General features: G+C 50.2%; 1 protein-coding gene across 50 annotated transcripts in view; it reads right to left on the bottom strand.

The window, feature by feature from the left end:
- Nucleotides 1-24,962, bottom strand: part of LOC129713199 (calcium/calmodulin-dependent protein kinase type II subunit beta) — a 264,536-nt gene that overhangs the window by 44,666 nt on the left and 194,908 nt on the right. For 29 of the 50 annotated variants that reach the window (XM_055662057.1, XM_055662062.1, XM_055662074.1 and 26 more), the window contains 3 exons: nucleotides 15,416-15,484; nucleotides 12,468-12,512; nucleotides 9,601-9,649 (listed from right to left, as the gene is read on the bottom strand). In XM_055662057.1, coding sequence (XP_055518032.1) covers nucleotides 9,601-9,649; nucleotides 12,468-12,512; nucleotides 15,416-15,484 — 163 coding nt within the window. The remainder of the gene's footprint in view (nucleotides 1-9,600; nucleotides 9,650-12,467; nucleotides 12,513-15,415; nucleotides 15,485-24,962) is intronic. The other 21 variants (XM_055662070.1, XM_055662079.1, XM_055662086.1 and 18 more) reach the window with 1 other exon arrangement.

The following is a 24,962-nucleotide window of genomic DNA, read 5'->3' as shown; positions in this document are numbered from 1 at the left end:
CGGAGCAGACTTGATGGGCCGAATGGCCTAATTCTGTTCCATGTCATGGTGAGGAAGACACTAGCTTTTCATCCAGAGTAACCGATCAGTCTCCATATGCTAGGTACACAAAATTGCTGGAGAAACTCAGCGGGTGCGAAGGAAATAGGCGACGTTTCGGGCCGAAACCCTTCTTCAGACTCCATATGCTGCTGGCTTGACCAGTAAGGGGGTCAATGGCTGGGGAGGAGGGGGGCGAGGGCAGGAGATTTTATAGTCCCATGGCGTGCATGGTCTTTTCTACTGATGTGCTGGTCCCAGGGGCAGGGAAGTGAAGGACATTTACACCTGGCAGTGTACAAGAGGAGGGGAACCACAGCAAGGCAGGGGACCCAGTATTGATCCCCCATTCCGGCAATGGCCTCGGGCTGGGTAGATTCACCAGGGAACACAGGACATGAAGTCAGCATCGAACCCCGTCAGCATCTCTGACACCATGAGGGGTCAGCTCTATCACTTAAACAGTGAAATAATTCAGGTTTTACTTCAAATAGCTCCAATCTCATATCCCCTGCAGTTGAAATGCAGAAACATTTTCAAACATCCGGGGGCAAATTAATTCACTGATTCATTGCGATCGATGAATCGCCCCCACCCCCCCCGGATATTTAAAAACCTTTCTCCATTTCCCCCCGTACGGGATAGGAAATTGGAGCAATTCAAAGGCTACTGGGGAAAGGCATGAGACCTTATGGTCTAAATGTGTGAGAATGCACTGCAGAGAATGCGCTGGATAAAATCAAAGCTAGACACAATATGCTGGAGTAACTCAAGGGTGAGGCAGCATATATAGAGAGAAGGAATTGGCGACGTTTTGGTTAGAGACCCGTTAGGAAGGAATTGGCGACGTTTTGGGTCTCGACCCGAAACGTCGCCAATTCCTTCTCTCCATAGATGCTGCCTCACCTGCTGAGTTACTCCAGCATTTTGTGTCCACCTTAGACCTTGTGGTCTGATGGCCAAGTCCACAGTCACCCTGGATCCTGGGAGCACGTGTCTTCTGCTCATTATTATTAATTGATTATTAATTGATTCATTGCAGCTTGCAACTGCACGGGGCTGTGGGTAGCTATCGGTGGTCTGGAGTTACAGCCTCAGGAGTTAGCACTTCTAAAGGACGGGAAGGAGATGCGGAAACATCACAGCGGGGGGGGGGGGGGGGGGGGGGGGGAGATTGTCGGCAACGTGAAGCATCAAAGGGCAGGATAACGGGGAGCGCCTGTTTCACCGGTGTAGAGACACACAAGGCACAGCCGAACGCCAGAGCACAAGTTTAACAACTCAACACCACTCCAGCGGCCCAGGCGCGGGCAGCCTCCTGTGTTATTCTATCCATTCATTTGCCTTGTCCCCACTCTGTGGTTTTGCACTTTGCTCTTGAAAGCCCTGGGTGTGGGGATGGGCAAGCCAGGTGGGACTTGGGCAGCGCAGTGGCGCAGAGGTACAATTGCTGCCAGAGGCCCGTTTTCGTGCTGATCTACAGGTGCTGTCTGTACAGAGGCGCAACGGGCTCCCTGTTCGGCTGGCGACCGGAAGGTGCCGGTTCGAATCCCGTCCCAAGGGCATACTGTTGTAGGTTAATTGGCCTCAAGAAAATCACCCCTTGGTGTGTGTGATAATGCTGGTGTTATGTGGGTGATCTTTGGGGGCGCGGCAAGATGGGCTAAAAATGGGCTATATAAATCCGATTATTATTATATCTCTGAAGTCTAAAGACTAGAGTGTACTGCTTGGCGTAGGGAAAGGGAAAGTCCAGGCATGTCACACGGAAACCGGCAGAGACTTTTGCAGCACGTCGGTGCAGTGGTAGAACCGTTGCCTTTCAGTGCCAGAGTTCCATCCTGACCTCAGGTGCTGTCTGCATGGAATTTGTACGTTCTCCCCGTGAATGCGTGGGTTTCCTCCGGGCATTCCTCTTCCTCCCACATCCCAAAAGATGTGCGTGCTTGTAGGTTAATTGGCCCTCTGTAAATTGTCCCCAGTGTGTAGCGTGTGAATGAGAATGTGGGATCACATAGAACATGGGGTGATGCTACCTGACCCGCTGGGTTACTCCAGTACTTTGTGCCTTCCTCCCACACTCCAAAGGCGTGCAGGTTTACAGGTTAATTGGCTTCAGTAAATTGTAAAATTGTCCCTAGTGTTGAGTCTGAAGAAAAGTCCCGACCCCAAAATGTCACTGACCCTTTTTCTCCAGAGACGCTGCCTGCCCCATTGAGTTACTCCAGCACTTTGTGTCTGTTCTATACTGCTCACCATATACCTGCACCTTCCCTTCCCTCCCGCACCACCCCCTGCCCGGTCACTTTCCGTTGCAACCGCAAGAGATGCTACACTTGTCGCTTTACCTCCCCCCTCGACTCCATTCAAGGAACCAAGCAGTCGTTCCAGGTGCGACAGAGGTTTACCTGCATCTCCTCCAACCTCATCTATTGCATCCGCTGCTCTAGAAGTCAGCTGATCTTCATCGGTGAGACCAAGCGTAGGCTTGGCCATCGTTTCGCCGAACACCTCCGCTCGGTCCACATTAACCAACCTGATCTCCCGGTGGCTCAGCACTTCAACTCCCCCTCCCATTCCAAATCCGACCTTTCTGTCCTGGGCCTCCTCCATGGCTAGAGTGAGCGCCACTGGAAATTGGAGGAGCAGCACCTCATATTCCGCTTGGGCAGTTTGCACCCTAGCGGCATAAACATTGAATTCTCCAATTTCCGGTATCCCTTGCTGTCTCCTCCCCTTCTCAGCTCTCCCTCAGCCCTCGGGCTACTCCTCTTCCTTTTTCCTTTCTTCTCCCCACCCTAAATCAGTCTGAAGAAGGGTTTCGGCCCAAAACGTTGCCTATTTCCTTCGCTCCATACATGCTGCTGCACCCGCTGAGTTTCTCCAGAACTTTAGTCTACCTTCGATTTTCCAGCATCTGCAGTTCCTTCTTAAACCCATTAACTGTTTCACTGTTAATTAGCTGGTAGATAGGGGTGTCATCTCAACACCACGGTGGCGCAGCGGTAGAGCTGCTGCCTCACAGCGCCGGAGACCTTGGTTCAATCCCAACTGCGGGTACTGTCTGTACGGAGTTTGTCCGCTCCCCCCGTGACCTGCGTGGGTTTTCTACGAGGTCTTCGATTTTCTCCCACACTCCAAAGACGTACGTTTTGTAGGTGAATTGGCTTGCTATAAATCTAAATTGTCCCTAGTGTGTGTAGGGTAGTGTTAGTGTACGGGGATCGCTGGTCGGCGCGGACTCGGTGGGTCGAAGGGCCCGTTTCAGCGCTGTATCTCTAAACTAAACTAAATTAAACCAGAACACCAACCCTGCCTCATTGCTGCAAAACCCATGGGCTGAGGTGACATTTTGCGGTGAGGTTCGGCGCTCACGGCTATTTTTATCTCGACAATGCAGCGCATTCTGACACGTGACAGTCGGGCTCCTCCCCTCCACTGGCTTGCTTCCCCTTTTAAAAGCTAAGAAACATAGAAAATAGATGCAGGAGTAGGCCATTCAGCCCTTCGAGCTAGCACCTCCATTCAATATAATCATAGCTGATCATCCAAGATCAGTACCCCGCTCCTGCCTTCTCCCCATATCCCTTGATTCCGTTAGCGTAAGAGCTAAATGTTTCTCTCTCTTGAAAACATCCTGTGAATTGGCCTCCACTGCCTACTGTGGCAGAGAATTCCAGCTTTGGTATGTTCATGCCAGTGGCATATTCAAGTGCACCGCCCCTGCAGTGTTGATTGCTTGTTGACTAAGAGCAGTGAAATGAGGGGAAGACAGACATCAAATGGTGTGGAAATGACAAACTTAAAATAGATTGCATATCGCACCAGGAGTCATGAATTTACAGGATAGTCGGATTAATCCCAAAAGGAATACCACCAGTAGATGATACAAGGAATTGCAGGTGCTGGAATCTTGAGTAGAACACAAAGTGCTGGAGTAACTCAGAGGGTCAGGCAGCATCTGTGGAGGACACGGATAGGTGACGTTTCGGGTTGGGACCCTCCTTCAGACCATATGTGTACCAGAATTCAGAATTTGAGTCCCAGCATCAACGTGTTCCCTGGGTAAGGACCACACAACACATCTAATTTAGTGGTAGAGCTGCTGCCTCACAGCGCCAGAGACCCGGGTTCGATCCTGACCACGGGTGCTGTCGGTATGGAGTTTGTACGTTCTCCCCATGACCTGCATGGGTTTCCGCTGAGCTCCGCTTTCCTCCCACACTCCGAAGATGTACAGGTTTGTAGGTTAATTGGCTTGGTTTATTTGAGAATTGTCCCTTGTGTGTGGAGGATTGTGTTAGTGTGCAGGGATCGCTGGTCGGTGGGGCCTCGGTGGGTTGAATCTCTAAGCTAAACTAAACTAATTCAGCAGAAACGTTAACCTCCAAAGCCTCTGATGCTTCTCCTTGGTGTCTACAAGAGTTGTGAGTCCTGCTTTCCCTCCAGGCGTATAAAAGGACATCCTCAATAGCGTGTGGTGGGTGGATTTCATTGAGGTGTTGTAGACCCAAGGGCAGTAGATTTAGGCCTTAAGGAATAGGAGAAGAATTAGGCCATTCGGCCCATCAAGTCTACTCCGCCATTCAACCATGGCTGATCTATCTCTTCCTCCTAACCCCATTCTCCTGCCTTCTCCCCATAACTGACACCCGTACTAATCAAGAATCTATCTATCTATGCCTTAAAAATGCCCACTGAATATCCATTGAACAGATTCAACTGTTCTTACACAACACAAATTATGAAAGGTTTACATAGCGTAGGCCATCAGAACGTTTTTCTTCGCAGGGTAGAACGTTCAAAGAATGGAAGCTTTAGGGACAAAGATTAAAGGAGGTGTGCGGGGCAGGTTATTTTCCAGCGCTGCCAGGGGTGGTGGTGGAGGCAGATACGATGAGGCTTTTCGATAGACAAATGGATATGTGGGAATGGAGGGTATGGATCACGTGCAGCCGGAGATTAGTTTAACTTGGCGTCATGTTCAGCATGGACAGTGTGGGCCGAAGGGCCTGCCCCGTGCTGTACTACTTTGTGGGGCCATCAAGTTGTGACGTGGTCATCCTTCCTGTAGCTTGGTTTAGTTTAAGGGCCTGTCCCACTTGGGCGACCTAACCCGCGAGTTTGCCCTCGACTCATGCTCGCAGTATGGTCGACACGAGGTCGTAGGAGGTCTTCGTAACTCTCCTTCATGCTCGAGAGTGGTCTGTGCGTACTTGAGGCCTCTTGAGGCCTCAGCTAGGTCACGGCGTGTTTTTCAACATGTTGAAAAAATATCGATACTTTTTTTACTCGTAGGTTTAGTCGTAGTAGGTCGGCATGTTGGTCTTAGGTAATCGAGGGTAGTCGAAGGTAGTCGTAGATAGTCTTCATCATAGTCGAAGGAGATTGAAGGAGGTCATCTTCACTCTCCACTATTCGCTGTCCAATTTTCCCGAAGCTAGTCGTAGCTGGTCTTCAACATAGTCGTAGCTGGTCTTCAACATAGTCGTAGCTGGTCTTCAACATAGTCGTCTTCTACATAGTCGTAGCTGGTCTTCAACATAGTAGAAGGAGGTCTTCAACATGACATTTTTTCAAACTCTTCTAAACTTGCCAATTAGGTCGCCCAAGTGGGACAGCCCCTTTAGAGATACAGAGTGGAAACAGTCCCTTCGGCCCAGCGAGTCCGTACCAACCAACGATCACCCATACTCTAGTTCTATCCTACAGAAGTCAACTAACCTGCAAACCTGCACTAGAGTCATTACAGTGTGGGGGGGAGAATGTGCAAACTATATATAGACAGCATCTGTAGTCAGGATGGAACCCGGGTCTCTGGCTATGTAAGGCAGCAACTCAACTTAGTGCTGCCTAGCTCTGACCTCAGTTTACTGTTGACATATTTTCCACTCTAACAACATTGAGTTATGTCCCCAATCACCCACAGCACAAGCTTAGGCTGAATTTCATTGTTACAGGTACAGCATGAAAACAGGCCCTTTGGCCAACCGAGTCCCTGCTGATCGTCAATCGCCCATTCAAACTAGTTCTATAGTCTGAAGAGGGGTCTCAACCCGAAACGTCACCCATTCCTTCTCCCCAGAGATGCTGCCTGTCCTGCTGAGTTTCTCCAGCTTTTTGTGTCTATCTTCGGTGTAAGCCGTTCCTGCCTACACACATGGCTGTCTGTATTATTCCACTTTTTCACCCACTCCCGACACACAATGGGGGACTTTACAGACGCACAATTTAACCCACAAACCCGCACGTCTTTGGGGGTGTGGGAGAAAACCAGAGAACCCGGTGGAAACTCATGCGGTCACAGGGAGAACGTGCAAACTCCACACAGACATCAGGATCGAACCCGGGCCTCTGGCGCTGAGAGGCAGCGCTCTACCAGCTGCACCACCTGTTGGCTTCTGAATTGGGGTGAACAAAATGCACAAGTACTCAGCGGTTCTGATGAAAGGTCACCAAACTGAAGTATTAACTGTTCCCCCTCTCTGCAGCTGCTGCCTGTCCTGCTGAGTACTTACAGAACTTTAGGCTTTAGAGATACAGCGTGGAAACAGGCCCTTCGCTCCACTGAGTCTGCGCTGACCCGTACACTACTATCCTACATGCTAGGGACAATTTATAGTTCTACTCATTTCACCACAAACTGGTGAACACTGCCCAGTCCATCACGGCCTGACCGCCCCTCCAACAAAGGGATCTATAGTAGTCGCTGCCACAAACAGGCAGCCAGGATCATCAGAGACCCACACCACCCTGGCCACAGTCTCACCTCACCCCGGCCATTGGGGAGAAGGTACAGGAGCCTGAAAACTGTAACATCCAGGTTCAGGAGCAGCTTCTTCCCGACACCCATCAGGCTATTAAACACCACAACCTCCAAATAGGCTTCAAACTATATGAACTTGGGGACATTGGATTTGTTTTGTACAGTATCATTGTTTGTTTTCATGTGTACACTAGTACTACCCTACACACACTATGGACAATTTACAATTTACACAAGCCAAAGGTAGATACAAAATGCTGGAGTAACTCGGCGGGACAGGCAGCATCTCTGGAGAGAAGGAATGGGTGACGTTTCAGGTCGAGACATCTGAAGAAAGGGTCTCGACCCAAAACGTCACCCATTCCTTCTCTCCAGAGATGTTGCCTGTCCCGCTGAGTTACTCCAGCGTTTTGTGCCTACCTTCGATGTAAGTTCCTTCTTACATTTTTACAGAAGCCTATAGACCTGTACGTCTTTGGAGTGTGGGAGGAAACCGGAGATCCCAGAGATAACTGGTCACAGGGAGAACATGGAACTTTCGCACAGACAGCAGCTGTGGTCAGGATCGAACCCGGGACTCTAGTGCTGTGAGGCAGCAACTGAGGAGGGGGAGGTGAGTGGGGGAGAGAGGGGTGAGGGGGAGGGTGGAGTGAGGGGAGAGAGAGAGGGGGGGGAAGGACGGGGGAGTTGTGTGGGGAGAGAGGGGTGAGGGGAATGAGGGGAGAGGTGAGGGGGGGAGAGGTGTGGGGAGGGAGGGTGGAGTGAGGGGAAAGAGGTGGGTGGGGAAAGAGGTGAGGGGGAGAGAGGGTTGAAGGGGAGAGAGAGGTGAGGGGGAGAGGGGGTGAGGGGGGAGAGAGAGGACAGGGACCTGTGCTGCAGAGCATAATGGTGTAACCCTCTCCTTCACCACCCACACAGTCACGGTGGTGTGGCCCCTGGTATTCAGCCATCAGGCACAAGGCCATGCTGACTAGATTATCTAGTCTCCATCCCAAATTCACAGACAGCTTCTTCCCCGCTACCACCAGACTACTGAACAGTCCTCCCATAAGCTGAAGGTGTAGTCCCGATCTTCCAACCTACCTCACAGTAGCCCTTGCACTTTTTAAAATCTGCACTTTCATTGTTACTTTAATGCTGTAACACTATATTCCACCCTCTGGTATTTCTCTCTCTACACTGCTTGTTGTACTTGTGCAGGGCTTGATTGTACGTGAATATATAGTGTGATTTGACTGGAGAGCACACAATGTTGACACTGTACAAGAAGGAACTGCAGATGCTGGAAAATCGAAGAGACAAAATTGCTGGAGAAACTCAGCGGGTGCGGCAGCATCTATGGAGCGAAGGAAATAGGCAACGTTTCGTCCTAAATACCTCGTATACCCCAAATCTTACACCCGCTCGCTCCCTTGCACTCCCTTGCTCGATTCCTTCTACTGCTACGAGTCATTCTATTTTGGTGAATCTGTGGAATTCAGTGACACAGACGGCTGTGGAGGTCGAGACACAACCTATTTATAAAGCAGAGATTGATAGCTCCTTGATCAGTAAGGGTGTCAATGATTACGGGGAGAAGGCAGGAGAATGGGGTTGAGAAGGAGAGATAGATCAGCCACGATTGAATGGCGGATGACTTGATGGGCCAAATGGCCTAATTCTCTTCCTATGGTCTGAAGGTCTTCCGGGCCAACAGAGGCCGCGGCCTCTGAGAGGAGTCGAGTGGTAGCAGAACGGTCTGCCTAGACCGCCGGGGAGGGGGGGTGGGCGAGATACCAGACCGCAAAGTCGGCCGCGGATGTCGGCTATGGGAACGATCTACCGGCTCTGGCCAGGCCAGCGGTAAATTCAACCAGCCCATCGGCCGGGAAGTCAACGATGGGGCCGAGATCGGCCGCTGGGGAAGGGGGGGGGGGGAAGGGGGGGGGGGGGGCCGGGATCGGCCGCCTGGGAGGGGGGGGGGTGGGGGGGGGGGGGGGGGGGGGGGGTTCCGAGTTGGATTTCAAGTGCGCTCTGGTAGTCTTGTACGGATTAAAGGAGGCGCGGGCCCACCGGTTGTCAGACAGTCGGCGGTGGGGCTGCACTTGCCTTTCCCTTCCCTACACCTATGTTTGCTCCGTTTTAAATGTTGATGACTTGTCATCCCTCCAGCTCTCCTCGGGAATCTTCAGCTCCTTCTCCTTAGATGCTGCGGGTTTCATGCACTAGTTTGTGCCTTAGTGTCGCATGCCCGGCACTTGGGTGTCTCAGTTTTGCATCTCCTGCACCATGTGCCTTAGGTTTGCGTTCCCTGCACTTTGTGCATGAGTGTCGCATCCCCTGCATTTTGTGCTTTAGATTCGCATTCCCAGCGGCCCCAGCAACCTGAGAACTGCACAATGCAACCAGCCCCCTTGGCGCAGGAGGCTGCAGTGTGGAGGCAGGTTGACTGCCTCCCATTCCTCCCTCTACTCCCAAGCCTTTCTTGACGTCCTCTGAGCGAGGGCTATATGTATGTAGTGATGTTTGTATTTAATCCATGAACCAATGTTGTATAACGTTAGTACCTCCACCAATGTAAAACAAAGCGAGAGTTGTTTTTTAAATGTGCTATAGAAATAAAAGTGACTGGACTTGACTTGACTCTCAGCCAGAGTGTATCTGCAGTCATCAGGCAGCAACATCAGGTGAAACGGAAAGCCGCACTTCAAGCCTTCCGTCGTGTGTGACGAGATCGAGGCCTGTAACCGTGCGAGCCTTTCCCAAAGCCCCTGGTCCCGCCACGCTCTAATCTCTGCCCACATCGTTCAGCTTACCTTTCACATCTTCGTCTTCGATGGTTGTGTTACTGCTGTCCGAAGACTCCTGTGGACAAAAGACAAGAGAGAGGCGGTCAAACTCACCATTCCCCTTCACCCGCTCACCGCCTGGACTCTGACATGATGAGCAAACGGAGAGGGCAGCAGTGGTTCCATAAATGGCAACGTGTAAGAATTGAGAGAAGCGGGGTGACAGAGAGAGAGAGAGAGAGAGAGACCGTGAAGATGAGAAGAGAAGATAAAGGGAGCCAGTTTCCAAAGCTTGGACTGTGCGTTTAAAGATGAGTTCTACCTATAGATATTTGATATTAGTTAGTTATTGATATTTAATTCCTCGTCCATTCAAAGAAAAAAAAAGATCAGCTGTGAATTTAAGGTAGAACCTACAAACAGATCACTTGTCTTGAAGACAGAGACAAAATGCTGGTGTAACTCAGCAGGTCAGGCAGCATCTCTGAAGAGAATAGGTGACGTTTTGGGTCGAGACCCTTCTTCAGACTGAAGAAGGGTCTCAATCCAAAACGTCACCTGTTCCTTTTCTCTCCAGAGATGCTGCCCGACCCGCTGAGTTACTCCAGCATTTTGTGTCTGTCTTCGGTGTAAACCAGCACCTGCAGTTCCTTCCTACACGTTTGGCTTGAAAGGTGCATGTCCACACTGGCAGTGGGCCACTGGTTTCTGGCAATGGTCCTTCACAGGAAGCTGGGGCCCAAGTCCTCTACAGATCCCACTGCTGTAAGGCTGCAGATGGAGCAGTGTTAGAGGGGGTGAGGTCAGTTATCACAGCCTGGTCCAAGGTCATGGACAATGGTGGCGACAATGCTGGGAATCTTCCCCTTGGTTCTACCTATTGTACTTGAGTTTGACTAACATACGTTAGAGTGGAGATGAGGAGGAATTTCTTTAGCCAGAGGATGGATGGAATTCATTGCCATCGACAGCGGTGGAGGCCAAGAGAATTGGGTATTTTTAAGAAGTCATTGGGTATTTTTAAAGTAGAGATGGCTAGGTTCATGATTAGTAAGGTTACGGAGAGAGGGCAAGAGAATTGGGTTGAGAATGGAAATAGATCAGCCGTGATCAAAGGGCGGGAGAATATTCAATGGGCCAAATAGCCTAATCCTGATCTTTTGTGGTCTTATGTATAATATTATCTGAACCGATTGGATGGCATGCATTTTTCACTGTGCCTTGATACACATGACAATAATTAATCTAAGCCTAAACTAGCCCCTCGTAACTCAGTGGGTCAGGCAGCATCTCTGGAGATCCTGGATTGGTGGCGTTTTGGGTCGGGACCCGTCTTCAGTCTGGTTGATGTTTCCAGTCAGCAATCTTCCTCAAGCTGAAACGTCACCTACCCATGTTCTCCAGAGATGCTGCCTGACTCACTGAGTTACCAGGAACTAGGTTAGGTTTAGGTTACATACTCCAGCACTTTGTGGTTTTTTTTTTAGTAAACCAGCCTCTACAGTTCCTTGTGAGTCTAACCCGTCTCTTCCAGTCCCTCTACTAATGTCGCCTTTCTGATATGAGAAGAGTTGCCATTAGTATATGAAGGGTATTACTGACACCTTATTGAGAATAGGGATATCCTGGATATGTGCAGGATATGTTAGCAGGCTTTAGTTGATGAGCTCTGAAGCTCTCCTTACATTGTCTTTAATTGGGGACTGTTGTGCAAGAGTCTAAAGCTGTAGCAGAATGTCGCTGGCACTTCAGTGTATCCCCTGATTCGGGTGTGCAAGAGGTGGGCATGGAAGTGACTCACTTTCTATGGCAGGTAGTTAGTTCACTTGATCTCCCACCATCAGGCTCAGCAAGATGGAGGGGCTCACACTGACCATATAGGCAACGGGACCCATAGTAACATGGCCCTTGACGCCAGCTTGAGGGGGATTGAAATTGCTTGAAATGCAGCACGGTGGCACAGTGGTAGAGTCGCTGCCTTGCAGCACCAGAGGCCCGGGCTCCATCCTAACTATACGGAGTTTATACGTTCTCCCTGTGACCACGTGGGTTTCCTCCGGGTGCTCCGGTTTCCTCCCACACTCCAAAAACGCGCAGGTTAGTAGGTTAATTGGCTTCGGAAAGTCGTGAAATTGTCCCCTGGTGTGTGTGTCGGATAGTGTTGAAGTCCAGGCTTATCGCTGGTCGGCGTGGACTCGGTGGGCCGAAGGGCCTGTTTCCACGCTGTGTCTGTCAAGTCTAAAGGGCTTTCAAGTAGCTGTAATGATAACTGAGGCGTGAAGGTGTCTCAGCTGACTGCAGTTAGGGTAAGAAGGGTCCCAACCCGAAACAACTCCTATCCATGTTCTCCAGGGAAGCTGCCTGACCCGCTGAGTTACTCCAGCACTTTCCATCTTTTTTTGTATAAAACCAGCATCTGCAGTTCCTTGTTTCTATCCGTATTTATGACTAACGTATAACGAACGGGGACATTTATTCTGCAATTTAAAGCCAACACAAGATCCATCACTTTTTTTGCCTCCTTTTCTTTGAAAGCCTTTTTTCGATCCAAGTCACGGTGGATTTTTTTCCCTTCACCCTGCTACCAGACAGACCGAAGCCTTGGTGCGATTCACAACCATAGGGACCAACGGTGAGCACAGGCTGAAGGCACCGCGACACCAGACACGTAACCGAGGGCAAACACTGACCGACCGACAGAGAGACATGAGAGTGGAGACTCCCGATCGGCCGACAAAAATATCTCCCGCTCCTCCACCTCCCACCGGGAGGGAGCCTCTCAGACATTGACTTCACACACACTGTACTCAAGACCCTAGCTGGCAAACAGGGGACATGTTCCCACAACAGAAAGCGACAGAATTGGCCAAGACTACAGAACAGACAGATGGTACCTTGATCCCATCCACAGGGTTATGGATGACAGTAGTTTGTGGCTCCTAGAGGGAGTGAAAGCAGATATAGAAGAGAGGAAATTTTAGTGAGAGAAAAAAAAGAGGGCTTGAATACCAAAAAACAAAAGTGAAAGGACAGAAAGTCAGAAAACAAAAGTCGTAAACAGGGAGAGGTTTAAAAAATAAAAATTCTTCAAGGGAAATTATACAAAATAATGAACAGGACTGAGTTGGGAGAATTGGTAGATAGATGGAAGGGGCACAGATCATGCCTAGACTGGGTGGTGAGGCTGCTCTGTCTCTCTCACTCTGGGTCATCTGGCACTGAGACAGACCCTGACCCAGAGCCTGCAACTTTCCCTGAATGACACCAGGGTTTCAATCAGCCTCAGTGTTCACAGCTGAGAGAGGGGTGAGGGAAGAGTGAAGGGAAGGGGGGGGGGGGGGGGGGGGGGGGGGGGGGGGGGGGGGGTAAGAGGTGGGGGGGAGGGAAGAGAGGTGGAGAAGGGAGAGGAAGAGGGGGGGAGAAGGGGGGGTGGAGGAGGGGGGGGGGGGGGAGAGTGGAGAAGGGGGGGCGGGTGAGAGAGAGGGGGGAGAGAGGAGGTGGAGAGTAAGTAGGGAGAGAGAAGGGGAAGAGGGGGGGAGCAGGGGAGTGGAGAAGGGTGGGGGGGGGGGGGGGAGAAATCACCCCCATTCCAGCACAATTGGAAGGAAAATGGGTGGTTAACTGATCAAAAAACATTAACCAACACATTTGCTGTCTCTATTTGCAGTTCTATATATAACTGGCGCTCTCACACGTCAAAGCAGAACTCATTGTCCCAAAGGTCACGCATTTACTAATCCACACAACTTCACTAGGCTTTGCTTTACCTGCACACATAGACAGTTTACTGCAAAGGTTCATCATGTCAGGCAGTCGTCACACAGACCAGACTCCCCACCATTGACTCCATCTACACTTCACGCTACATTGGAAAAGCCTTGTCCCGCCCCGGTCATTCCTACTTCTCCCCGCTCCCGTCCGGCAGAAGGTACAGGAGCTTGAAAGCCCGCACCACCAGACTCAGGAACAGCTTCTTCCCCTCTGTTATTGGGCTTCTGAATTGTCCCTCCATAAGCGAGGGTACTGTCCGATTCACCTCTACCCCATTGCGGACATTGGACTTTGTCTCTGGAACTGGTGCGCTACAATGCTGAGAACTATATTCTGCACTCTGTATCTTCCCCTTTGCTCTACCTGTTGTACTTGAGGTTGACTTCATTATATTTGTGTATCTCCTCCTTGTCTCTACCTATTTGAACAGTTTGGATCGCATGCAAAATAAAGCTTTTCACTGTACCTCGGCACACGTGGCCATAACAGATCAGAACCTAAACCAATGCTACTGGAACTTCTTGAGATTGGTGTGGTAAGGATGATTTACTGAGCTGTACTCTCTCTCTCTCTGATCTCACAGTTAACACTGAAATCTCTAGTTGGAGAGCCTTTGTTCACACTTTGTTTTGCTCTTTACATCCTGTGTCCTGCATCCTTTCACAGCCGCTCAACTGACCTCACAGCGATAGCGGGCGGCATATGATCTAAAGAGTCCATCTTCCTTGCATCAAAGGCCACCATTAGGTGGGATATGGGAGCCCACTGCCGCTGGCAATGTTACAACCAGACCCTGCCTCGCCACACCGATTCATAACGGGCGTGAAATGGGCGAGATTAATTTTTAATCTATCTTTCATTACAAAATAAAGAGCTTCCTTCCTGACGGGGACTATCGCGGAACGCCTCTTGCTACCCGGCGTTTCATTCACACACAGCAGAATCACTTCACAGGCACTTGCAAAGGGAAAAGCCGGGACGAGAGACAACAAGGCAGACGGAAACAAGGAGGTACTTGTGAACCATGGCTGTACACTGGCTGGCCCTCCAAAGTCAGGGCCAGACTCACGGTGGCACTCTGTGGCTCTTTCTGTTGAGAAAGGTGGGCAGATCCATCTTTGGGATAGATTTGTCACCACTGCAGATGGAGCAGTAGAGAAGAAATGGCATTTGCTGGGTGAAGTGCTATGTGCTGCTCTAAAGGCATTGTTGACTGAATGGGAGCTAATTTCATTTAGTTTAGATTAGAGATACAGCATGGAAACAGGCCCTCAGGCCCACCGATCCCCACACATTAACACTATCCTACACACACTAGGGACAATTTTACATTTATGCCAAGCCAATTAACCTACAAACCTGCATGCCTTTGGAGTGTGGGAGGGAACCGAATATCCGAGAGAAAACCAATGCAGGTCACGGGGAGAACGTACAAACTCTGTAGAGACAGCACCCGTAGTCAGGATCGAACCTGGGTCTCTGGCGCTGTAAGGCAGCAACTCCACCACTGCGCCACCGTGCAGCCCTGTCGGGGCCCCCATTTGTCAGGGTGGAGGTGGAACCTCTCCCTCTGACAACTTTAAGGCTGCTCCAAGGCCTTGGATAGAGTGGACGTGGAGAGGATGTTTTCACTAGTGGGAGAGTCTAGGACCAGAGGTCACAGCCTCAGAATTAAAGGACATTCCTTTAGGAAGGAGATGAGGAGGAATTTCTTTAGTCAGAGGATGGTGAATCTGTGGGATTCATTGCCACAGAAGGCTGTGGAGGCCATCAATGGATATTTTTAAGACAGAGATTGATAGATTCTTGATTAGTACGTGTGTCAGGAGATATGGAGAAAAGGCAGGAGAATTGGGTTCAGAAGGAAAGATCCATCATCCATGATTAAATGGTGGAGTAGTCTTGATGGGCCGAATGGCCTAAATCTGCTCCTGTCATTTATGAAATGCAGAGAATTTTCTAAACTTAGGACAGAAGGCGATCCTCGTTGGAGGAGCTCTGATGCCGGAATCCAGCCATGGTTCACCAGGACCAGTGAGATAAGAAGGTATAAGAAGAAGAGAGGCAATACCAGTGCAGGGCAGGGAATGTTTCCTTTGGGACTGGTTACTACGTTGTTTTTGGTGCTGTTTGTCTGAGGCTGTGCAGAAAACAACAGAGGGTTTAGATTTACTTCATGCCCGGCCTCTGTTGCCGGCCCCCACAAGGGACACAGATCCGGCTGAGCCCAGAGATCTTGAACTGTCTGCGCTGCCCAGCTCATTCCACATGGCGCTGGGAGATCCAATGCCAGCCCTCGTTACTTAGACAGCGGGGAGATCCGCCAATGCCAGCCCTCGTTACATAGACAGCGGGGAGATCCACCAATGCCAGCCCTTCTTACTTAGACAGCGGGGAGATCCACCAATGACACGTTATATAGACAGTGGGGAGATCCACCAATGCCAGCCCCCGTTACATAGACAGTGGGGAGATCCACCAATGCCAGCCCTTGTTACATAGACAATGGGGAGATCCACCAATGCCAGCCCTCGTTACATAGACAGCGGGGAGATCCACCAATGCCAGCCCCCGTTACATAGACAATGGGGAGATCCACCAATGACAGCCCCCGTTACATAGACAATGGGGAGATCCACCAATGCCAGCCCCCGTTACATAGACAATGGGGAGATCCACCAATGACAGCCCTCATTATATAGACAGTGGGGAGATCCACCAATGCTAATGCTGGATACATGGATAGTTGAGAAATCAACCAATGCCAGCCCTCGTTACATAGACAGCGGGAAGATCCACCAATGCCAGCCCTGGATACTTAGACAGCGGGGAGATCCACCAATGCCAGCCCTGGATACATGGCGGGCTGGGATATTCCAACCAATACTATATGCCTTGGCATTCAAGACCTGGTACTTGTGAGATGGGGCACAAGTGCAAGTTCTGTGGGAAGAGTCACAATTTCCACTGAGAAGGGATCCAATGATTGTATTATATACTCCTGAAATATAATTTGGCAGTAATGTTGGTGTGGCTAAATTGGACGGTGTTATAGTGGGACATGTCTAGCCACAGGGTGCAGGGGCTACAGTCCTCCACTGCTGGCCACGATGGGCTGAAGGGCCTGTTCCTGCGCTGTACCATTGGAAATGGGTACTGAGAATGTTGCCAGGACCAGAGGGTCTGAGCTATAGGGAGAGGTTGAGTGGCCTGGGACTGTTCCTTGGAGGCCAGGAGGATCAGGGGTGAACTTCTAAAATGGTATAAAATCTTGAGAGGAATAGATCAGGTTTAAGGTAAAGTGAAAAAGATTGAATGGGAATTTTAAAAGATTTGAGGGGTAATTTTTTCACACAAAGGGTGGTGGGTGTATGGAACAAGCTACCAGAGGAGGCAGTTGAGACAGGGACTATCCCAATGTTTAAGAAACAGTACATGGATAGGACAGGGCTAGAAGGATATGGGTCAAATGTGTGCAGGTGGGACTAGTGTAGCTGGGACAAGTTGGACAAGTTGGGCCGAAGGGCCTGTTTCCATGCTGGATCACTCTATGACTCTATCACTGTTATACAGCAGGCCGCTCAGCTCTTAGCGAGCACCCACCCAGAGCGGCAGGCAGGGCAGACAGTTCAATCTCTCTGGAAAAGCAGAAAAAAGAATTACAAGCATCAAAGTCAGCAACACCATTTCCCCCTCCCCCTCCCCCCCCCCCCCACACTCTTCGTGGAGGAGTTGCACAGTTGCTGTGTCCAACACATCCCAAACACACTGCAGATTTATAGAAGCACTCACTCAGTGCTCTCTCTCTCTCTCTCTCTCTCAGGTAATATTCTATGAACTCTAGGAGAACACTTCTCCTCCCCTAAACAATGAGATATTAATATATATCATAAACTCATTCAGGCACAACAAAAACCCAGGGATGGTTTGCCGTCACCCAAAAGATCTTAGAAATAAGCAATATTTTTAAACATGGTGAATTCTTGTTGCTTTGATTCATCATTGGCAGATATGTTCACACGACCCCAGTCGACCTGACCCCTGGTAACGTATGTCTGTGTCTGAAGAAGGGTCTCGACCTGAAATGTCACCCATTCCTTCTCTCCAGAGAAGCAGCCTGTCCTGCTGAGTTACTCCAGCATTTTGTGCCTGTACTCAGCATTCATCTCCCTCCCCCGCCCTACAATCAGTCCGAATCAGTTATTCCCTTATCGTGTAACGGCTCGATTGTAATCATGTATTGTCTTTCCGCTGACTGGACAGCACGCCGCAAAAGCTTTTCACTGTACCTCGGTACACTTGACAATAAAATAAACTCAACTCAACTGAAAAAGGATCCTGAGCCGAAACGTCACCTATCCATTTTCTCTAGAGTTGCAGCCTGACCCTGCGGAGTTACTCCAGCACTTTGTGTCCTTTCGTGCATTAACCAGCGTCTGCAGTTCTTTGTTTCTACTCGTTTGGTTCAGTCATATCGTTCAATCATTGGATCGCTTCTCAGTAGATATTTGGTTAAGTACTGGAGGTGAATATTCAACATTCACACCACTGTGTTATTCAGATTCAAGCTAAAGTTGGCTGCTCGCAGTGTGTCCTGAGATGGTGACCTGTCATACCTAAGATGGGCTCCACATTATTGCCTTTCCCTTCTCAGCACTAGTGCCTAGTGGAGGCGCAGTGTTTAATATCTGCTTCATTCAGACTTGGACCCAGGTTCTATTGTCCTCAGGTCCTCACCCTGGCGTTTTTGGCACCTAAGGGTGCACTGGGTGTTGGTAGAGGGTGTATCGGTGTTAGACAGCCCACCGTGGAGTGCCCATCTCTGTCACAACTGGCTGATCCAAACACCATCCAGGTATGAAAGGCACAGCGTACAAAATCATGAGAGGAATAGATCAGCTAAAAGCTCAGAGTCTATTGCCCATAGTAGGGGAATTGAGAACCAGAGGACATGGGTTTAAGGTGAGGGGGGGGTAGATGTAATCGGAACCTGAGGGGCAAATGTTTACACAGAGGTGCAGGGAACGAGCTGCCGGAGAAGGTAGTTGAGGCAGGTAGTATCGCAACGTTTATGAAACAGTTAGACAGGTACAACTAGAAACAGTTAGACACTGATGAAGGGTTTCGGCCCGAAACGTTGCCTATTTCCTTCACTCCATAGATGCTGCTGCACCCGCTGAGTTTCTCCAGCATTTTTGTGTACCTTAGACAGGTACATGGATAGGACTGGTTTAGAGGGATATGAGCCAGGTGGGGTTGGTGAAGATGGGACAGTGTGGGTAAGTTGGGCCGAAGGGCCTGTTCCCTCGCTACATCGTGCTATGACTCTATGAACGTATCTGACAGCTTCAGCTTCTCTTGTTGGGAACGGCTCACAGGTTTTGTAAAGCACTAAATCACCGGTTGGAGTTGACACACTATGTTGGGCTTGTATTCAACAGCATTGCCAAGAAAATCTGTGCTAACCTGTCCAGTTTACAGTGGTCAGGTAGATCGCATTTAGAACAGGCCCAGTCTGCCCAGTCCAACATGGTCGAGAGGGAAAGATAGATCAGCCACGATTGAATGGTGCGGTTCACTTGATGGGCTGAATGGCCTAATTCTGCTCCTAGCACATATGCACCTACGAACGTCTACCTTCATTACACCATAGGAACTCTGCCGAGTTTGCCCTTGACTCATACTCGCAGCATGGTGGTCACGAGGTGGTAGCAGGCCGTGATCCTAGTCGTAGGTACTCGAGGCATCAAGCAGGTTGGCGCGGTTTTTCTAGCTTTTCTAGATGAAAAATGTCCACCAGTAAAATAGGTGGTGAATTAGGTCGTGAAAGTGGGACAGGCCCTTTAGCAGAAACGTGTCCACAGACCTGCCTGCCCAATAGTATAACTCCCCAAACAGTCTCCACTCTATTTATCCCTCCAGTTTTTTTCCCCACCAGAATCCATAGACAAACGTAGGAAATAAAAGGAAGCATAGTTGGCTTTATTGAAGTGTGCAAGAATATGAGGGGCATGGGTGAAGTGAACACTCACAGTCTTTACCCCAGCGTAGAGGATTCTAAAAGTAGAGGGCGCAGGGCTTAAGGTGAGAGCTTGAAGAGGAGCTGGAGGGTGTGGAGAATGAAGGGGGACTGAAGGCATCTGTGAAGAACGGGACCATAGGTAACTCTGTTACACCGAGTCTAGGACGCAGGGCCACACTTCAGCGGCCTCATTGTGACAGGAGCCGCTTCATTGCAATGTGGGCACACAGGTAGGCACTCTAAGTAGACACACAGAGTCAGATACTCACCCAGATGCGGGCCCTCGGCACCAGCCTTCAACGCATCTGTCCTGTCCTCCCAAGCACTGCTTTCCCAGTGGCTGCAGCGGGTGGGAAGCTGTGGACTCTCAGAGGAGACGGCTTCATCCAGCTTGGATGGGCAGCACCGTGGGCAGTCCTGGCGAGGTGTCGGCCACCAGGCTGCCGGCAGCCCGATTGTACACCGCCATCCGTGCCGCAGTGCCAGTGGACCGAGGCGCCAGGTCAAGGCAAGAGCCAGATATCAGGAGGAGCAACGGCGGGTCTGCAGTGGCAACACTGCCTCCTGATCAGGACACACTAGGAAGCACGGGCACTGGGCACCGGGCGGGCACCATTGGCGCTGGTCTCTCCACAAACACCTTGTGCAGAAACCGGGCAGATCCTAACCTGGCTGTCATGTTTTGCTGTGCCGTGCCCACTGCCTCCAAATAACTGACCCCATCTACACTTCACGCTGCCTCAAAACCAGCCAACATAACCAAAGACTTGTCCCACCCCGGTCATTCCTACTTCTCCACGCTCCCGTCCACAGAAGGTACAGAAGCTTGAAAGCCCGCACCACCAGACTCAGGGTCAGCTGCTTCCCCTCTGCTTATCGGGCTTCTGAACGGTCCCTCCGTAAGCTAGGATACTGTCCGATTCACCTCTACCCCATTGCGGACATTGGACTTTGTCTCTGGAACTGGTGCGCTACAATGCTGAGAACTATATTCTGCACTCTGTATCTTCCCCTTTGCTCTACCTGTTGTACTTGAGTTTGGCTTGATTGTATTTAGGTATAGTATTATCTGATCGGTTTGGATAGCATGCAGAACAAAGCTTTTCACTGTACCTCGGTACACGTGACGATACTTAAACTAAACGCGAGCTGTCACACCCTTTGCCGCACAGCGGGCACACAAATGCCCCTGATGTACGCTGGCATCTGCCCAGTGTCTCTCTGTGTTACACGATGCGTGTCCGGCTGTGGCATGCCGATGAGTCTGTGTCTCTGTCATCGCTGTGTCCACATTGCTTCTGCCCACGTCGGTTTGCGAGCGGGGGATGTGGGGAAAGCACAGTGGGTGGGGGGCAGTGCCACCCTGGGGCAACGGGAGTGGCACAAGCCCAGTCCCTCTGCATGCCCTGAGGGTGGGTGGCAGGGCACAGTCTGTGGTCCAGGGGGGGACCGCCATGTGGGGGCACAAAGAATATCACCGTGACTGTCACGTGACAATCAACTATTCATTCATTCATTTATTCAGTGGGGCTAGGATGTGGATGGCCACGTTTACAATCGATGCAACGCCAACTATAGCCACAACCACCGTGATTCACACTACATCTCTGTTCCTTGTTCACTGATGTCATTGAACATTGAACAGTGTCTGAAGAAGGGTCTCGACCCTGAAATTCTTCTCTCCAGAGATGCTGCCTGCCCTGCTGAGTTACTCCTGCATTTTGTGTCTACCTTTGGTGCAAACCAGCATCTGCAGTTCCTTCCTCCACATAAAACAGTACAGCACGAGAACTGGTCCTTCGTCCCACAATGTCTGTGGCGAACAAGATGCCAAGACCAACTCATACCTGCCTGCGCATAATTCATATCCCTCCAGACTGAAGAAGGGTCTCGACCCGAAATGTCACCTATTTCTTTTCTCTAGAGAAGCTGTCAGAACCGCTGAGTTACTCCAACTATTTCTAGTTTAAACCAGCAAGTGCAGTTGCTTCCCACACATCCATGTGCCTCTATTCCCTGCCTATCCAAAAGGCTAGAATTTCATGATTAAGAATCAAGAGTGTATTATTGTCATCTGTCCCAAAAAAGGAACAATGAAATTCTTACTTGCAGCAGCGCAACACACAGTCAACTGTACTCACCATAATCTCTGCCTCCACCATCACCCCCAGCACTGTGTTCCAGGCACTCACCACCCCCCATGTAGACTTGCCCGCACATATCCTTTAAACCTTGCCCCTCTCGCCCTCAATCTATGTTCTCTAGACAATAGACAATGGACAATAGGTGCAGGAGTAGGCCATTCGGCCCTCCGAGCCAGCACCGCCATTCAATGTGATCATGGCTGACCATCCCCAATCAGTACCCCGTTCCTGCCTTCTCGCCATATCCCCTGACTCCGCTATCTTTAAAAGCCCTATCTAGCTCTTTCTTCAAAGCATCCAGAGAACCCGCCTCCAGAGAGTATTCCACAGACTCACCACTCTCTGTGTGAAAAATAGTATATATATTTCCATCCTGGGAGAAAGGTTCTGACGGTCTCCCTCATCGATGCCTCTCATCATTTCAGCAAGTCTCCCCTCAATCTCCGGCTGTCCAGAGAAAACAATCCAAGACTGTCCAACCTCCCGCTGTAGACAACACTCCTTAATTCAGGCATCTTTCTGGTGAGCCTGCCTGCATTTGCATCTGTACTGTAATGTGGGTGACCTGAACTACCAGCAATACTCCACATGTGACTTAACCAAAGACCTAGAGGGCTGCAACAACATCGTGGCCACACTTTCACCACGTTAGCAGCTTGTCAATAAAAAGGTGGTTCACAACCACCACAAGGACATCTGAAGTCGAGCTATAGGTCAAAGTCAGCAACTGGGACAAATGCAAACGGGACACTTGGTCGGCATGGATGAGCCGGGCCGAAGGGCCTGTTTCCATGGTGTACGACTCTAGGCATGTTCAAGAACGGCCAGTGCGTTCTCCTCCTCCTCCAGACTGTGGGCAGCAGCAGGCTTACCCTCACCCCAAAGGTTTAGTTTAGTTTAGTTTAGAGATACAGCGCGGAAACAGGCCCTTCAGCCAACCGGGTCCGCGCCGACCAGCGATCCCCGCACGTTAACACTATCCTACACCCACCAGGGACAATTCATTTTTTTTTTAACATTTACCAAGCCAATGAACCTACAAACATGCACGTCTTTGTAGTGTGGGAGGAAGCTGATGATCTTGGAGAAAACCCACGCAGGTCACGGGGAAAACGTACAAACTGCGTACGTAGTCGGGATGGAACCCGGGTCTCCGGCGCTGCATTCGCTGGAGGGCGGTAACTCTACCGCTGTGTCCCCGTGGCTGCCCGGGTTACAGACCCAGCCAGCTATTCGACCGTGACAGCATTGATACACGGTGCTGGCTCAGTGCCAGTCTGTCGGGCACGACCAGCTGGCTGCCACTCAACTGTTGATAGCAGGGGTTACCCGGGTTGGGGCAATGGCAGAACCAGCCCATTCCCAGCACTGGGTGGCATCCAAAGTAGTTGTACAAGTCAGAATAAAAGGCTGTCACTTTAGAAAGAAGATGATAAAATAATTTCTTCAGCCAGAAGGTGGTGAATCTGTGGAAGTAGGAACTGCAGATGCTGGTTTACACCAAAGATAGGCACAACATGCTGGAGTAACTCAGCGGGACAGGCAGCATCTCTGGAGAGAAGGAGTGGGTGACGTTTCGGGTCGAGACATCTGAAGAAAGGGTCTCGACCCGAAACGTCACCCATTCCTTCTAACCAGAGATGTTGCCTGTCCCGCTGAGTTACTCCAGCATTTTGTGTCTACCTTTGGTGAATCTGTGGAATTCATTGCCACAGTCGGCTGTGTGGCCAAGTCAAAGGGTATTTTTGAAACTGAGATTAATTCTTGATTAATAAGGGTGTCGAAGGTCACAGGGTGAGGGCAGGAGAATGGGGTTGAGAAGGAAAGATAGATGGCATTATAGAATGACTGAGTTGGGCTGAATGGCCTGATTTTGCTCCTGGAACCTGTGAACAAGTTCTGCAGATGCCATGCTCTGACTGCCAGCCTCTACTGAACAGGCAGCATCACTCACACACTGCTAGGGGCAGATCCTGTACACATCAAGTCTAATTCACACATCAAGTGTGTGGTCTGACTCAGTGGCGTGGCCTAGCTACCTCCTCCAGCCCACGGCCCCACTTACTGTGCCACCGCACTGCTCCCTCACCCTCTCTCTTACAGTCACGGAGTCATACAGTGCGGCATCTCGCCCTTCCGCCCAACTTGTCCATGCTGACCAAGGTGCCCCATCTACCTGTGTTTGCCCCATATCCTTCTAAACCTTTCCTATCTAAACCTGGACCTGGTTAAATGCTGTTCTAGTCCCTGCCTCATCTACTTCCTCTGGCAGCTCATTCCATACACCCACCACCCTCTGGATGAAAAAGCTGTCCCTCGGGTTCCTATTAAATCTTGCCCCCCCTCACTTTATACCCGTTTACTCTGCTTGTCGATTCCCCTGCTCTGGCAACAAAAGACTATGTACCTTCACCCTATCTATTCCCCTCACTATCTTATACACCGCTATAAGATCGCCCCTTAGCCTTCTGCGCTCCAAGGAATAAACTCCTGAAAGGATTAAAGTCCTCTGTTCCTTGGCCTCTAGTGAATAAAGTCCTCTCTTCCTTGGCCTCTAGTGAATAAAGTCCTCTGTTCCTTGGCCTCTAGGGAAATAAAGTCCTCTCTTCCTTGGTCTCCAGGGAATGGCTCACCCTATCCCATTGTGAAGTTTGCTGCTAACTCCCTCTTATCCAATGTTACCAGAGTCCCGTGATGTTTGCTCGGCTCTCAGACGATCTTTGATCGGACTTTACTGGCTGTACCTTACACTAAACGTTATTCCCTCATCGTGTATCTGTACGCTGTACATGGCTTGATTGTAATCATGCATTGTCTTTCTGCTGACTGGATATCCCGCAACAGCAGCTTTTCTCTGTACCTCTGTACCCGTGACAATAACCTCAACTGATCATCTCCCATTATTTGTTCAAGAAAGAACTGCAGATACTGGAAAATCGAAGTGAGACAAAAATGCTGGAGAAACTCAGCGGGTGAGGCAGCATCTGTGGAGCGAAGGAAATAGGCGACGTTTCGGGTCTCGCCTTTTTCCTTCGCTCCATAGATGCTGCTTCACCCGCTGAGTTTCTCCAGCATTTTTGTCTACCCTCTCCCATTATTTCATGATTTGACTCTGTGCCAAAGTGAGTTTTGATCTGTTCAAAGCGCACCACGTGTTACTACTGAGAGCAACAACCCAACTGCAAGATGTTGATGTTCAAGAAGAAACTGCAGATGCTGGAAGATCGAAGGGACACAAAATTGCTGGAGAAACTCAGCGGGTGCAGCAGCATCTATGGAGCGAAGGAAATAGGCGACGTTTCGGGCCGAAACGTCGCCTATTTCCTTCGCTCCATAGATGTTGCTGCACCCGCTGAGTTTCTCCAGCAATTTTGTGTACCTGCAAGATGTTGATGCTTCCCCCAGCCACGATGAACGGAACAAAGTCAGACACCAAGGTCTGTCCCACACAA

This window comes from Leucoraja erinacea, chromosome 35 (genome assembly GCF_028641065.1).
Source record: "Leucoraja erinacea ecotype New England chromosome 35, Leri_hhj_1, whole genome shotgun sequence".
Lineage (NCBI taxonomy): Eukaryota > Metazoa > Chordata > Chondrichthyes > Rajiformes > Rajidae > Leucoraja > Leucoraja erinaceus.
Note: the sequence above shows the minus strand (reverse complement) of the source record. Positions and strands in the feature narration are given on the sequence as shown.